This window comes from Phascolarctos cinereus, unplaced genomic scaffold, assembly GCF_003287225.1.
Source record: "Phascolarctos cinereus isolate Bilbo 61053 unplaced genomic scaffold, phaCin_HiC Scaffold_9;HRSCAF=440, whole genome shotgun sequence".
Classification (NCBI taxonomy): Eukaryota; Metazoa; Chordata; class Mammalia; order Diprotodontia; family Phascolarctidae; genus Phascolarctos; species Phascolarctos cinereus.
In genome coordinates, this window is record NW_027556402.1 from 34,857,412 (window position 1) to 34,873,109 (window position 15,698).

General features: G+C 39.9%; 1 protein-coding gene across 10 annotated transcripts in view; it reads right to left on the bottom strand.

Moving 5' to 3' along the window:
• The window catches only part of RAP1GDS1 (Rap1 GTPase-GDP dissociation stimulator 1), a 219,318-nt gene that overhangs the window by 104,868 nt on the left and 98,752 nt on the right, over positions 1 to 15,698 (bottom strand). For 9 of the 10 annotated variants that reach the window (XM_078148758.1, XM_078148757.1, XM_078148762.1 and 6 more), the window contains one exon: positions 5,004 to 5,126. The exons of the other annotated variant lie outside the window; for it this stretch is intronic. In XM_078148758.1, the coding sequence (XP_078004884.1) occupies positions 5,004 to 5,126 (123 nt within the window). The remainder of the gene's footprint in view (positions 1 to 5,003; positions 5,127 to 15,698) is intronic. 10 annotated transcript variants of the gene reach the window in all.

The window sequence follows — 15,698 nt, forward strand, 5'->3', positions numbered from 1 at the left end:
CATTATGCTATTTGGATTCTGCTGGCTCCGAGGTCATTCTTTCCTTTCTCCAAGGACTTACAACACCTGACTTGGTTTTCCTCGCTCTTCCCCTCCATTCCATCCCCTTATATTTGAGGACTTCAGTACACATGATGATGTTTCCTTGAGGACCTCACTGGGCTCTTCAAGTCTCATAGCTTACATTTTCTACCATAATTCAACCATATTTAGGGATAGTCATACTCTTGATTACTCTCAGGACTGAGAACTCCACTTCCTCTTTCTGCCCATAATTTCCTGTTCTTCCATTTCTCCTTGTGCCTCATTCTTCCTAAACCTCTTCATATTCTCACCATGACTGCTATCAATCAATAAGCATTTATTCAGTGTCTATTATGTGCCAGGTATTGTGCTAAGCATGGGGATGTGAAGAAAGTGATAAATATATGAAGAACATACACCAAGTTAATACAAGGTAATTTTGGGAGGGAGGGCACTAATAGCAGAGAGGATTAGGAAAGGCTTCATGAAGAAGTCTTGCAAGAAACAGGGATCCCAGGAGGTGGAGGTGAGGATGGAAAGTGTCATAGGCATGGCGGATAGTGAGGGCAAAGGCACAGAGATGGGAGAGCTTTGTATGTGTGGAACAGAAAATAGGCCCACATGGCTGGAATGTAGAGCATGCGGAGAGATGTAAGGTCTAAGATGATTGGAATGTTCCTTAAATGACAGATAGTTGATTCTAGAGATAAATGGAATTGCTGAGTCAATGAATAACATGATTAGATCTATGCTTGAGGAAAATCACTGCTGGCTGTATGGAGTATAGACTGAAGAGGGCAGAGAAGGAGACCAATTAGAAAGCTAATGCAATAATCGAGGTGGGAGGTGATGAGAGTCGGAACTAGGGTGGTGGCACCATAATAAGATGGGGATATAACTGTGGGATGCTACAGAAAAAGAAACGACAAGATTTGGCTACAAATGGATACATGCAGTGAGTGAGGGTGAAGAGTCAAGGATGATACCAAGGCTGAAAACTTGAATGGCTAGTGTCCTCAACAATAACAGTCTGGGAAAACTCATCATTCACTGGTGTAAACTTGGAGACCCCAGAGTAACTTCCATGACACAATGGAAAATTTATAATGTTTTATCATTGTATATAAATTCATGTTATTATAAATAATTCTATAATTAGCTATATGACCATAAATACATAATCTTACAACTTATGAACATATCTCCTCTCCCATTTCCACATAAAACTCATTAATGGTCTTGCTCTGTGCTTCTGGTAGTTGTCCAAAAAAGCATAATCACTGCTAGCTGCACGTTAAGTGTCTACATTTTGGAGGGGGTTCTGCCAAGACTGATTATAGCTATAGTGCCATCTTGCAATTCTCTTACATCTTTAGTTGGATATGAAGAAATGATTTACTCATACTTTAGTGCCCTTCTTGGTCACCTCAAATCTTTAATTGAAAATTTTCTAGTAGAAGTCAGTCAATAGGCATTTATTAAGCACTTACTATGTGCCAGGTACTGTGTTAAGCGCTGGGGATTAAAAGAAAAGCAAAAAAGAAAACATGGTTAGTGCCCTCAGGGAGCTTAAAGCCTAAAGGGGTAAACAATGTGAAAAAACTGTGCACAAACAAAATGTACACAGAGTGGGTGGAAGATAATTTCAGAAGGAAGGAACTAGGAGAGAGAGAGAGAGAGAGAGAGAGAGAGAGAGAGAGAGAGAGGAGAGAGAGAGAGGGAGAGAGGAGAGAGAGAGGGAGAGAGAGAGGGAGAGAGAGAGAGAGAGAGAGAGAGAGAGAGAGAGAGAGAGAGAGAGAGAGAGAGAGAGAGAGAGAGAGAGAGAGAGAGAGAGAGTGTGTATGTGTGTGTATGTGTGAGCAGGTACGTACGTCAGGGGGGAATAGAGCACCAAGAAAGGTCTCCTATGACTGGGATTTGAGCTGAGCTTTGAAGGAATCCAGGAGGCAGAGGGGAGGAGGCAGAGCATTCCAGACTTGGGGGACAGCCAGGGAAAAGGCACAGAGTTGGGAAATGGAGGGTCATATATATAAGAAGTGGCAAAAAGGCAGCTGCTGCTGGATCACAGAGTACACGGAGGGGAGTACAATATAAAAAGACTGGAAAGACAAGAAGGGGGAAAAGGTTGTGAAGGGCTTTAAAAAAACAAATGTAGGCGTTTATATTTGGTCCTAGAGGAAAGGAAGAGCCACTGGAGTTTACTGAGCAGGGAGTGACATGGTCAGACCTGCGCTTTAGGAAGATCTCCCCGGCACCTGAGTGGACATGCATTACATTCTGAGGCAGGGAGACCAACCAGAAGGTAACAGTACTGGTCCATGCTTGAGGCGACCAGAGCCCAGATCAGGGCAGCATTTCTGTGAGTGGAAATATGGAATTGCATTCTAGAGATGTTGTGAAGGCAGAAATCATCAGACTTACCATGAGTTTGCATGTGTGCAATGAGCACAAGAGAGGAGTAATGGAAGATACCAATGTTGAAAGTATGGGTGACGGAGAGTAGGGTAGTGCCCTGGAGAGAGTTTGAAAGGGGAGGGGTTAGTGGGGCAGGGAAGACAATGAGTTCTATTTTGGATATGGTGAGTTTGAGATGCCTACAGGGCATCTAATGTGAGATATCAAGGAGGCAGTCTGTGACGTGAGGCTGGAGCTCAGAAGAGATCTGAGAATCACCTTCACGATGATGAGAACCGAACACGAGGGAATTAGTGAGATCATCAAGGGAAGAGGGCCATCGGCAGTCTTGAGGGACACTGATGGTTAGTGAGTGTGACCTGGAGGAAGAACTGGCAAAGGTGACTGAGAAGGAACAGTCAGACAAGTTAGGAGGAGAACCAGGAGAGGGCAGAATAGTCATCACAAATAAATAGCAACATTCTCTATTGAGTCATTATCGTTCTTAAAGATTGCTCTGTCTAGAAAGTCATCACTAGCTTCTAATAGACACCAGTCTTCAAGTAATTCAATGATAAAGTAATAAATATTTGAAGTTATTCTAGTCCTTCCAGTAGAGGTCAGTTTGATTAAGACTATGCATGATAGAATCTTCAATGTTTTCAAAAGATGAATGTTCTCTGCTCCAGCAGAGAAGCCTCTAGCACCAAAGACACGATGAAAATGTGTTACGTTTTTAGCCCTGAGATCAAATAAAAGAGCCTTCATTTGATTAAGTGAGGACATAGGAGAACGGCCATTTCTTAGACAAAAATCCAAACCTTCCCTTAAAAAAGTCTACCGTTTCATTGCTCTTTCCTGAAATACATGTACTGCAAAAGCTAGAAGGACAAACCAATTTTATATTCTTTGGCCTCTCACTTAGCTATCTGGAGGTCTAAATCATAAATATGACATGAAGGAATAAAAAACTAAGCAGTAAGCACATGAACCATCTGTCCTAATCCCTAGTGCTAATGACAAACTGTTATTTGGGCAAATCATAACCTTTGTAGCTTCACTTCCTTCACGTGCAAAATGAAGCCCTCATAAAATGGCTACAACTTGAGCTAAAAAATATTCAGGGTTTGAGGACATCAGTAAGGTCTTCAGTATGGTTCAGCAGATTCAGCAAAAAATATTCAAGGCAGGCCCAGGAAGCCTCTAGTTGTGTCCTTTCTAGACTTGGGTCAGTTCTAGGGGCATCTTCCCTGCTCTGAAGTAATCCCAAATATCTCCAGAGCGGCTCAAACCACCTCTTGGGGCTCCCAAATACTTTCAACCCACCAACAGTCTTATGAACTTTTAGGACCAACCTGGATTAAGAGGCATTCACCACTATATTAAAATAATACCAGCAAAATAATGTAACTTGAAACTAACATTCACTGAGGTTAGCCAACTTTCAGCTACTAGTAATGAAACAAACTATGGCTTATTATGGCAGAACCTTTGGAAGTATGAAAAATTATTGATAAATATCCTGAAAAGATTTAGGGATATAATAAAAACACAATTGGGAACTGATGCAATTAGATTAGAATATAACGGATGCACATACTATTTTATCATGTCATCTGCCATGGGATGTAAGCTCCTTGAGGGAAGAGGCTGTTTCATTTTTATTCTTGTATCCCTAGGAACTAGCAAGTTGCCTACCACACAGTAGGTGCTAAATGCTTGTTAAAAGACTGTCAAATAAAGCCACAAAGTCTACTCTTTGTTTTACAGTGCTTTATTCAACGCAACTTATTAAGTTAGGTTTTCTGAAGGTAATTATAGACCCTGACACATTCAGCTTCATCAAAGCTATCACATTCTTGATGTCAATTCTTCCATTGTGCTTTATTCCATTAATGAATTCTGCATGCTGACCATGAAAACCAGTCAACTTGATTAAATAAATAGTGTAGGTCAATCATTCTGCCTCAATATGACCATTCCAAAAAAGAGTCCTGTTACAGGTCCAACCCATAAGCATGGGCTAGATTAAGCATTAAATTATTTCTCTGGGGTAGTCTTTAGACCTGTATTAAACCAGTGTTTTCTATAGTTGGCAGGAACAGAGAGGCAGGATGTATATCTCAGTTACATAAAGAAGAGTTACAGGATCAGCAGAATAAACCAAACTGGGAAAACAGGGAATTTACTTAGTTGCTGAGCAATCTAGAATCTGATTTGAGAAGTAAGTCTTTGTTTGGAAGAGTATTTCAGTGAAGAATTCAAATGATCCTTTGGTAAAAGATATTTTTTTTAAAAAGTCACAGCAATTCATCAAAAAGTGACAAAACTCTCTCAAATAATGCTTCATGGAAATGAATGAGTGAATGAGAAATATATGAATGGAATGACTATATAAGTAGAGCCATTCTAAACAACTGTATGAAGAAAAAAAGAAGCAACAGAGAGACGGATAAGGAGATAGAGTGAGTGACAGATGGAAAAAACTGTCTACTCTATAAAAAATAAAACAAATAAAGCGTACTGACAAGTGAGGTGCAAAACTGAAGATGGTCCTGCAGAAAAGTTCTTGAAGGAAACCTCACCGTTTTTGGCTACTTCTGCTATGATGTGTGCTACTTTGGCTGTGCAGGGTGAGTGTGGCGTCAACAGGCTAGCAAACAACTGCAGGATCCCACTTCCTTGGAGTTTTTCACTTGTCTCCATATCTGAAAAACACACCAGACAACGAGTTTCAATGGCAATAACCTACAATGTCAACTTTTGTAACTGTCATTAAAAAGAGAATGTGTAGAAAAATATAAATATAGAAAATATAAACCACGTGACTTTCTTCCTTGTATCCTCCGCGCTTAGCACAATGCCTGGCACATAGCAGGTGTTTCATAAATGTTTACTGAGATGAATAGAACATGAAGATTCTCCAAAACAGCCTGGGCCAAGTTCAAAACCAATCCTCTGTCTTGTTATAAAAGAGAAACATATTCCGTGTGTCTCCTGATTTGTATGTTTACACCCAATCACACTGAGGGATAACAGTTGTGACACGTGCACCAAAAGATGAATAAGAAATCATTTTGAGTATTTGTAGAAAGAAATCAAAGCATTCTTGATGAATGCATCACTCCTAAGCCAAACTTACTTTCCAGTGTAACTCCAGCCTTTTTTCACTCATAGCTGAGTGTTTTCCTGGCATGCTTACAACTATAACGGTGTGCCCCACTTTGGGTAACTCTGCTCCCCTATAATTCAGTGGCAACCTCTCAGGAAACAAACGGCAATTATGAGTAAGAGTCTCACTTTATAGGAATGAGTGTTATCTGATGAGACCATGACCAAATATAACTGTGAGGACACATGTACAATGCACTCAAAACCACAAAGGAGGTGGTGAAGTGGCAAGCAGCAGAACACCCTACTTCTAATCGTTTGGGAACACACACACACACACACACACACACACTCACACACTTTCACATCTCTTCCCTTCTTCCTTTCTCATTCTTTTTTCTCTTTTTGCATAACAGCTTCCCCTTACAGTATGAGCTCCCTGAGAGCAGGGACTGTGTTTTTCTCTTTCTTTGTATCCCTGGTACTTAGCATAGTGCTTAGCACATAGAGCTTAACAAATACTTGTGGAGGAATGATTTACCTATCAAATTTGTGGAGAATAGAAGAATTTATGACCAAACAAGAGCAGAGAACATTATGAAATGCAAAATGGATAATCTGACTACATTAAATTGAAAAGTTTTTGCACAAACAAAGCCAATACAACCAAGATCAGAAGGGAAGCAGAAAACTGGGAAAGAATTTTTACAATCAGTGTCTCTGATAAGGGCCTCATTTCTAAAATATATAGAGAATTAAGTCAAATTTATAAGAATACAAGTCATTCCCCAATTGATAAGTGGTCAAAGGATATGAACAGGCAATTTTCAGATGAAGAAATTTATGCTATCTATAGACATAAGAAAAAGTACACTAAATCACTATTGATTAGAGAAATGCAAATCAAAACAACTCTGAGGTACCACATCCCACCTATCAGATTGGCCAACATGACAAAATAGGAAAATGACAAATGCTGGAGAAGATGTGGGAAAATTGGAACACTAATGCATTATTGGTGGAGCTGTGAAATGATCCAACCATCGTGGAGAACAATTTGGAACTATGCCCAAAGGGCTATAAAAATGTACATACTCTTTGACCCAGCAATACCACTTCCAGGGCTGTAACCCAAAGCGATCATACAAATGGGAAATGGATCCACATATACAAAAATATTTAAAGCAGCTCTTTCTGTGGTGGCAAAGAACTGGAAATTGAGGGGATGCCCATCAATTGCGGAATGGCTGAACAAGTTGTGATATATGAATGTAATGGTATACTATTGTGCTATAAGAAATGAGAAGCAGGTGGACTTCAGAAAAACCTGGAAAGACTTGTATGGACTGATGCTGAGTGAAGTGAGCAGAACCAGGAGAACGTTATAGACAGTAACGACCATGTTGTGTGATGACTAACTTTGATAGACTTAGTCCTTCTCAGCAATGCAAGGATCTAAGACATCTCCAAAAGACTCATGATGGAAAATGCTATCCACATCCAGGGAAAGAACTATGGAGTTTGAATACAGATTGAAGCATACTATTTGCTCTTTTTTTCCTTCTGTTTGTTTTGTTTCTTCTTTCTTGTGGTTCCTCCTATTGGTTCTAATTCTTCTTTACAACATGACGAATATGAAAATATGTTTAATAGGAATGTATATGAAGAGTCTATATCAGATTGTATGCTGTCTTGAGGAAGGAGGTAGGGAGCAAGGGGGAGAAAATTTAAAACTCAAAAGCTTATGGAAGTGATTGCTGAAAACTAAAAATAAATTAAAAAACAAACCAACAAATGCTTGCGAACTGACAGGTCATCCAAGGGAGAAGCACCTGGTGTTTTAACACCACAGCTGGGAATTAAGGGAATGAAAAGGTTTATGTCCCACATTTAGGATAAATACTTGTCAAGAGGTGGTTGGACTAGGTGACTTCTAAAGTCTCTTTCAATTCAAAATCCATGATCCTGTGATCTCTATGATTCCTTCCAGTTAAAGGCAGTGAGATAAGAGGTAAAAGCAGTGAATGGCATCGTGAATCAATATTATTAGTCCATCAGCAAATTACACATATCAACAACACTGAACGCAAATGTCATTTGGCCAACTAAGTGATGGCAGAGTAGACAGAGAGCTAGACTTGGAATTAGGAAGACCTGAGTTCAAATCTGGCCTCAGACAGTACTTACTAGCTGCTTAGCTTTCTCATCTGTAAAACAGGGATAATAACAGCACCTGCCTCCTATGGCTGTTAGGAGGAGAAAATGCAATATTTGTCAAGTGCTTTGCAAATCTTAAGCTATACATGTGTGTGTGTGTACACACACACACATATATATACACACAATACATATGTACACATATGGATACAAATGTAAATACTGGCTATATTCATCTTGAAACCCTGTCTTGCTCAGGACTGCAATAAGATAAATGTCAGTTTGATTAATGTAACATTTGTTTTATTTTACTCCCTTCCCTCAGTTAAATTCTGTCCATGCCACCTCCTCACCTTCCTTTCTTAACAAATTGGTAATTGGAGTACTCATTGAATAGAACTGTGGGAAACATGTGAAGTGCAAAGCAAACTATAGATGACCACAGATTCAGAGTTGGGAGAAACTTTGGTGATTATCTAGTCTAGGAGCACTTACTCTGTGTCACAGAACCCCTTTGACTGTCTGGTAAAAAACTAGGCACCCCTTCTCAAAACAATGTCTTTAAAGGCAAAAAATAAAACAGGTAGGATTACAAAGCAAGTCAGTTATATGGAAACACAAAAATATTAAAAACACAAGTTTCCAGACCCCAGGCTAGTGACCTCTGATCTAGTCCAACCCATTCCTTTGAAAGAGGAGGAAACTGAAGCTCACTTAAGTGACTTGTCTAAAAGCCACACAGGAGGTAAGAAGAAAAGCTGAGATCTACAACTAGCTTCTCTGGCTTGAAATTGAGTACTCTTTCTACCATGCCATGAAAACAAAGGAGAATGACAGAATCGAAACTTAATGTTGACATTTCCAGGACAAATAAGGAAATGAGGCAGATATTTACACAAGATTCCTTTAAAATGCACCTCAAATTATACTATGTGATTATATTTTTTAGTTGCTTCAGATAAGTATGCCAATTGATTTTATGACACAGAGATCGTTAGTTAGAGAACTGGTGTTTAGATAGTGGATTATGATCAATTAAAAGGAAAGAAAGTGAATCCCAGAGAAATGGTAGGGGAAATGACCAACAGCTTAGGCAACAGTCAAGGTCTAAGCTCAGGCATTAGATGCTCTAAAGCCGAAATTGATTATTTCATCAATCCTGTCTACAGAGAGGTAATGACTACATAAACTCTGCTTGCTGCTATTTATCTGAGTATTAGGAAATTATATTAATAGCTATCTTTCATCAATTCCAAGGATTTCGTATCTGTTACTTTTAAATGAAAGCTACTTCTTGGAAGTGCCATAAAATTAAGAAACAAAACAAAACAGTTTCTCAGTATGACAAAGCTGAGATAACGTCTTTACCTCCCTAGCATGAATAATCCATTCATGGAAACACCCTTATATTTTACCTTCATATGCTTAGTAACATTTCTAATTTCTGCACTCACTCCCTTTTCCTGGAGAGGTGTTGCTTAACTTTTTTCCTTTGATATAAGAAAAGGCGCCCAGTTGTTGATAGTGTGAAAAGGAGACAGAATTTTGGGATGTCAGACTTAACTGATATGGTACATACCTTAAGTGATAAATTGATTTAGGTAACTTCTCTCTAACAATGACAGTCTCTGCTTGCTCTGCAATTTACAGCCTTAGAGAACAGACTTGGGCAACAAGATATGAAGTGATTTGTCCTGAGTCCCAGGGCCAGCATGGGTCAGAGACAGGACTTCAAGCCTGGGTCTTTCTATCTTCAAGGGAAGTTTTCTACACATTACATCCCACTGACTGTCCAGAAGTTAGTGTGATGTAAAATGAAAGGCATTAATAAAACCTAAACTATTTCCTTAATTCAGTTCCTTTTCCACATATGTGAAGTTAGGCAGTGTGGTAAAGGGGAAAAAGTGATAACTTTGGAGTCATTGGGCTTTGTCAACTCATGACCTATTTGAAATTGAGTAAATCACCCAACCTTTTTGAGTCTGTTTTGTCATCTGTAAAATGAGAAAGCTAGGCTAGAGGGCTGGATCCTGCCCTAAATCTATTATCCCTATGGGATTTCTGAAGCTGTAAATGCTAAAATCAGCAAATCTATTTACATGGCTCCCAGACTTGGTGCGAATCAACTATGAATCAGTTGCCCATTTAAGCTCAAGGGACTGCACACAAAGATGCCTTTTGTATATACATTAAAAAGAGTACATACTTAATATTTTTTTGTTATGAACTTGACAACAAACATGACCATTTCTGTAACAAAGAAAACAGTGAACTCTATATGAACCAGGAATCTCTGTTACAAACTACTTGATTTTTTAATGCAGTAGTTTCAAAACCGCCCTACTCCTCTGTCTCTTTCTAAACATCCTTCTACTCTATTCAGCATATTTTAAAAAATGCTTCATCGATGGTCTCTTTTTTTCTTGGCATTAATATCCCTCTTCATCAACTCTGTCTTATAACCTGTCCCCACCCCTATTGTTGGATACTCTTTTTGTTTCCAATTCTTTGTTGCTTAAAAAAAAGTGCTATAAATACTTTTGTACATACAGGTCCTTTCCTTCTTATGTTAACTAATCTCTTTGGGGTACAGGACTAGAGCAGGATTGCTGGTTAAACACTGTGATGCCCAGTCTAGTGTCCTTTGGGGCAGAGTCTCAAGGGGCTTTCCAGAACAGACAGATGGAATCCACAGCCCCACCAACAGGGCCCAGGGGCACCAGTCATCTCACAGTCCCTCCAACGGCTATCACTCTCCTTGTCTGTCATCTTTGCTAGTTGAAATGTTGTGAGATAGAGCATCAGAGTTGTTTAAATTTGCATTTCACTTGTTATTAGTGACCTGAAGAATTTTTTTCACCTAGACATTGATAGCTTCCTTTTCTTCTTTTGTGAACTGCCTGTTCACAGCCTTTGATCACTTTTGTTGGGAAATGAGAAAGCATAAGCTTTTAAAAAATTAATTAAATTTCTTAATTGTACAATAGACCTTAGGCATCTTTACAAAGCTTTAATTCACAATATGTTCTCCTTCTATGGCAACAACTTGTTTTACATGATTTAGCATCATGTTCATAAGATTTTGACACAGATTCTTTAATTCTTCGTTATGAAATCACACACTGACTGGGTAGCATGACCTGAATAGTATTTCCCTAAGCTTCGTCAGTAGTTTTCTCTTATTAAAGAAAAGGGTTTTTTTTTTTCCCAATGAACAAAAATCTATTTTCTTCATCTGCCTCTTCTCATTGTGGGGAAAAAAAATCAAAACCCTTGCAACAAATACACACAGTCAAGTAAAACAAATAACCAAATTGGCTACGTCCCAAAACCACAGTTCTGATTCTGATTCTGAGTACATCACCCTTCTGTCAGGAGTGGGGTCGTATGCTTCAGTCTCGGCACTCTCAAATCTGGCTGGTCACTGTCCCTAAGTCTTTCAGAGTTCTCTTTACAGTGTGGTTGTTACTGCATAGACTGTTCTGCTGTGGCTCACATCACTGTGCACAGACTCACCTGAGCATATGCCTTCAACAAAGATGCTCCAACTTTTTTTATTTCATTCTTTCTCTGGGAACATAACACCTAAGATCTAGGAATTCATGTTTGCTGGCAGGAAGCAGAACAGAATTAACCTCATTTGCTTGTAGAAAAGACTTCCGTTGTCTGATCCTCACCACAAGATGAGGTGGGATCCTGAAAGCCTGGTTCATGATACCTATTAACAACGGGAAGGCAGGTAGCACCAGTACAAGGGATCAGAGATGAAGCTGGGACGATGGAGTATGTGTGAAGGGGAGCAGTTTACTGAAAAGGCACCCATGCACATCTTATTTTGATGGTAACTAAAAAACAGGTCAAAAATAAAAGTGGGATTTCATGGGCAGTGTATGTATTTGAAAAGAAAGAAGCAAGAATTATTTAGCCTGGTAACTGAAGAGATTTTCCACACATTAAAAATTGTGGAAGATGAAAAAGTGTCAACAACAACACAAAAAATAATAGTGAAAATCATAATAATAGCTAGCACGTATACAGCCCTTTGTTGCTCTGGCAAGGTTTTGTGCCTCTTATGCCAAGCTGTTAATTTTCTTTCTGATTCTTCTTCCATAGTTTCCATTTCCTTCCAATTTTTTCCTCAAGCACTCTCATTTCATTTATAAAAACATTTTGATCTCTTTTTTTAAAAATCTGGTTTTTATCTCTTCCAGAATTTCTAGTTAGATTTTTGCCCAAGCTGTGTTTCTTTTCCAAGTCTTCACTTGCTTTGGAGTTATTCTATTCTGGGTTTGTGCCTTGAGCTTCCCAGGTACCATAATATAGCTTTATGGTGGGATTTCTGTTGCTGTTGTTTGCTCATTTTTCCAGCCCACTTCCTGTCCTCAGAAGATATTAGAGCTGGGTTCTGCAGCACTTTTGGAGAGAAAGTCCTGGTCACATTGCTGCTTCCTTGGGGTACTGAGTGCTGGATTATTCCAGAGTCTCAGGGACGGGCTGGAGATCAGCAAGCTTTCAGTGCTCACAAAGAGCAAAGTCTGACTGCTGTCCCCCTGGTCTGAGTTCTACAAGTTCTTGTTTGAGCAAGATCAGACTGCTGCTGGACTCAACCCATCAGCCAGTTGGAAAGCTCTGTTGGCTCAGAGCATCAGAATTGTAGGCCCCTCTTTGGTCTGGGATTCCTGCCCTGGTTATCCTTCTGCAGGCTGAGCTAGATGCTGGAGATGAGGTCCACACCTCTACCCTACACCTGCTCTCCACCTGAGGTCCGCACCACACCACTCCTGCTACTGGCTTCTGAATTTCCTCCTTTCTTAGTACACTACTCAGGGTCTCCCTACTAAGGGAAGCCACAGTTCTCATCCTTTCCTGGATCTGTGCCCTGAAACTGGGTAGTAGCTAACAAAATTGCCAGTATGCAGCTATCCCCATCACATGGTCCTGGTATAGGTCTGGTGGTGTCCCAGTATGGGACCAGGATCTCTTCTTGCCCTGGTGTATAGCCTCTCCTGTGCTTGGAGTACTTGGAATGGGGTGTGCCTGGCCCAACCCATTCCCAGTGTCCAAAGACCTCTCTGTTTCCCTATGCTGAGCTGGGCTGGACAAATGACTCACTGTGACTTTTTCTGGATCTCCCCATCGGGATTCAGTCTGGTGAAGCTTCTAGATTTTTTTTAGAGGGATTTATTTTGTGGAGGGCAGTTCACTGCACTGCTGCCTACAACTCAGCCTGTTGGTTCTACATGGCTGCCATTGAAGATTTTTAGCAGGGTAGTGGCTTGTATTCATGTGCAGGAATGTAAATATAAAAAATGCAAGGGTCAACTTTCAAATCATGAAAAGAGAATATAAAACTCCTTTAAACAAATCAGTAATTAAAAGCAGTTAAAGTATAGCAAGAGAAGGGATAAGGAAGAGAAGGTAAATAAAAGAGACAAAGATAAGATCAGAGAGTGACAGAGACAAGGTCAAAGGTAGATAAAGAGAAACAGATGTATCTGGAAGCAGAGAAGAGGGACAGACACTCAAAGAGATACAAACATACCCAGGCACACACACAGAAAAAAGATAGATAAACTAATGCTAACAGGGGGGGACTTCTAGGAAGTAACTGTCTTAAAGGCCTCTTTGAAGCAGCCAAGTGGACGGAATGCTAGGCTCGGGGTCAGGAAGCTCTGAGTTCAAATCCTGCCTCAAACACTGGTAGATGAGTCGCCTAACCTCATTGTGCCTCAGTTTCCCCATTTGTAACATGAGGGTGTTGGACTTGATGACCTGCTTCTAAGGTCCCTTCCAGCTCTGAATATCTATGATCCCATGATAAATGCTGCTAAAGACTTAACATTCTCCTCAATTTTTCTAAGTACAGGTATAAAATGAGGCTATTGACTCTGAGACCCAGTATGTGCATTAGATGACCTCTAAGGGCCTTCCAATTATGATGACTCTACTAAACCATAGTATTCACTACATGGGTAGGGGCTGTCCACAGCTGCTTTATATCAATTCATGTATATGCAAATCAGCAGATGTTTCTATTGTGGACTTATTACTAATAGGGTGACAATAATTATAAATTTATATTTTCAGATCACTTTGTAGTTATAAAGTACTTTCATACATGCACATAAACCACTTTCATTGCATCTTCTAAAACAAACAAAACTTTGTCAAGTATGTAGTATAAATTAATCATCCCGTTTTACAGCAGGGGAAGCTCAGGCTCAGATAGGCTAGGTACCTTGCCCAAGGTCACAATGCCAAGTGGTCAAGTTGGATTAAAACAACATGCCTTTTTATTGAATGTCCGGGTTCTTTCTACAGCTCTGTGCTCCCTCCCAATAACTCTCCTGGCTTTCACTAGTTTTACCTAGCGTTAAGAGCTGCAGTGTATGTCCATACTCACCCCGTCTTTATTATAAAACATCTTCCAAAGAATAGCCTTTGCTATATTTGCAGATGGATAAAGCTTTTCTCTGCCTCTTCAGCTTTCCTTTCTTCTGCCTTTTCCACCCACTCAAATTTCTAACTCCATAGATCTCCAACTCTAAGCACTAGGCCATCCACTTTTGAAGAATTAACTCTAAAGGCAAGTCAATGCTTTAAGAATCCTGACCACCTTAAAACAACTCAAATTCTATGAAAACCAGAGAAAGCAATTTTGAAAAAGATGATATTGCAGATTTAGAAATAAAACCCCTAACAATGGGTATCTGAACAAGTACTTAGAATGTTATTTACCTTGCCTGGCTTAATAGGGAGAGTGGATAACAGTCAAAGTTTATGCCACAACTATGCAGTGGGATCTAGAATATGCGAACATTCCTCACAGATGTCCCCTTAAAATGCTATTTTGTGCCCAGATAATTTGTGGGGTTGAAACAGAAATACAATTTAGGCAAAGAAATAAGCCTTTACTTTCAGTCTAGTCATTCAAACTGAGGTCTCCCTGCTCTGCTCCCAAACCACATACTTTTAATTTGAAATGTGTTCTAATTTGGCAAATCAGCTGGGGACCACAGCAAGCAAACATCGTGAAATCAGGCAGCTATTGCTTCTCCTCTGATTTCCCAAAGGGTCCTTTTTGAATAAGAACAGAGGACTGTTCAGGGAAGGGAGAGGAAGAAGAAGAAGAGGGAGAGGGAAAGAGCAGAGAACAGAAAGGGAAAGGGAAGGAGAAAGGGAGGGAGAGAAAGGGAAAGAAGGAAGGAAAGAAGAAGGTAGGGAAGGAAGGAAAGAAGGAAAGATTTAGAGATTTACTGTGTTTGGCACTGTGTTAAGTGCTGGAGACAAAAATACAAGCAGGAAAGGAAAGACAACTTCCCTCAAGGAACTTATGTTCTAATGAAGGAAAATAAAGGCACTAGGTTCCTGAAAGGGAAATAAAGGTACTAGGTGGGAGGGCATAGTTTTGAAGTCTAGAGAAAGTCAGGACCAGCTGGAAGGGGAACTCTAAGCCTCATGGTACAGAGACTCATTTGTTTGGAACTTACAATGCATTTTCCCACAGAAACAGTGTCATAAGAGTGAGGGGAGTAGGCTGGAGGGAAGCAGAGATGAGAGCCTGTCAATTTCCAAATTATTTAGGTAAACCTATAAGATTAATATGAATTTCAACCAAGTAAGATAAAACATTACATAACACTTACTTTAATTTTGAAGTCAATATACAAGACATAGCAGATGTAGAGCATAGAAAACACTAAACCCTGAATACAGACGGAAAGGTAGCATGGTATAGTAGTGACAGTCAGGGCGACTTGGGTTCAAGTCTCACCTGTAACTGACTATGTGAGCCTGGGCAAATCACTTAACCTCTGAAGGTTCCAGGAAACCGTCTTTGACAAAGCTACAGACCGGGTGCTGATATGCACTGATGGAGGGCATTTTCTCATTGGGAGTTCCCTTTACCAACAAAATCAGAGATGTGTTAAAACCACACACACCCACACACCCACACTCCACCCCATAGCTGAGGACAAATAAATGCATGTCTCCCAGGGTCAGATGACTAG